The 532-nt window shown below is 68.6% G+C and overlaps 1 protein-coding gene across 1 annotated transcript in view; it reads right to left on the bottom strand.

Moving 5' to 3' along the window:
• The window catches only part of MYH7B (myosin, heavy chain 7B, cardiac muscle, beta), a 24,798-nt gene that overhangs the window by 5,530 nt on the left and 18,736 nt on the right, over positions 1-532 (bottom strand). Inside the window, exons 26-27 of the mRNA XM_010855013.1 lie at positions 166-262; positions 4-84 (exon numbers count right to left, since the gene is read on the bottom strand). Of these exons, the coding sequence (XP_010853315.1) occupies positions 4-84; positions 166-262 (178 nt within the window). The remainder of the gene's footprint in view (positions 1-3; positions 85-165; positions 263-532) is intronic.

The raw sequence follows: 532 nt of genomic DNA, 5'->3' as shown, positions 1-532 counted from the left end.
GGCCGCCTCTGCCCGCTGCTTCTCCACGCGGGCCCGGGCCGCCCGCTCAGCCTCCAGCTCCTCTTCCAGCTCCTCGGCCCGAGCCTGGGGACGGGCAGGCAGGCGGCAGGGTCACCTCCATGGGCCCCTGAGCCGGGTCCTCGCCCGCCCCCGTCCCTCATGCACCTGCAGCTCCTTGATCTTCTTCTGCAGCTGGGCTCCAAGGAGCTGCTCATCCTCCACCCGCAGGTTCAGCTGACTCAGCTCCGAATCCTTCCTGGGGGAGAGGGTGGGCGTGAGCCGGCCCAGGTCCTAACTGCCGCCAATCTGCTGGGAGCCCCAGCACACATGCTGTGCTGAGGCACTGTGCCTGGAGTAGCCCTCAAGATCTCCCCAGAGTTCCCTCTCAAGCCCCGGCCCTAGAGCCTGGCCCTAAGTGGGCCCCCTTCACCCTACGGTTCAACCTCTGCTGTGATGCAACACTGACTAGAGTCCTGGGGGCGACGAGAAGCGGGCTGCAGGCTCAGGAGGCCCCCGCGGCAGGGGGGGGGGG

This window comes from Bison bison, unplaced genomic scaffold, assembly GCF_000754665.1.
Source record: "Bison bison bison isolate TAMUID 2011002044 unplaced genomic scaffold, Bison_UMD1.0 scf7180017864352, whole genome shotgun sequence".
Taxonomy (NCBI): Eukaryota; Metazoa; Chordata; class Mammalia; order Artiodactyla; family Bovidae; genus Bison; species Bison bison.
Note: the sequence above shows the minus strand (reverse complement) of the source record. Positions and strands in the feature narration are given on the sequence as shown.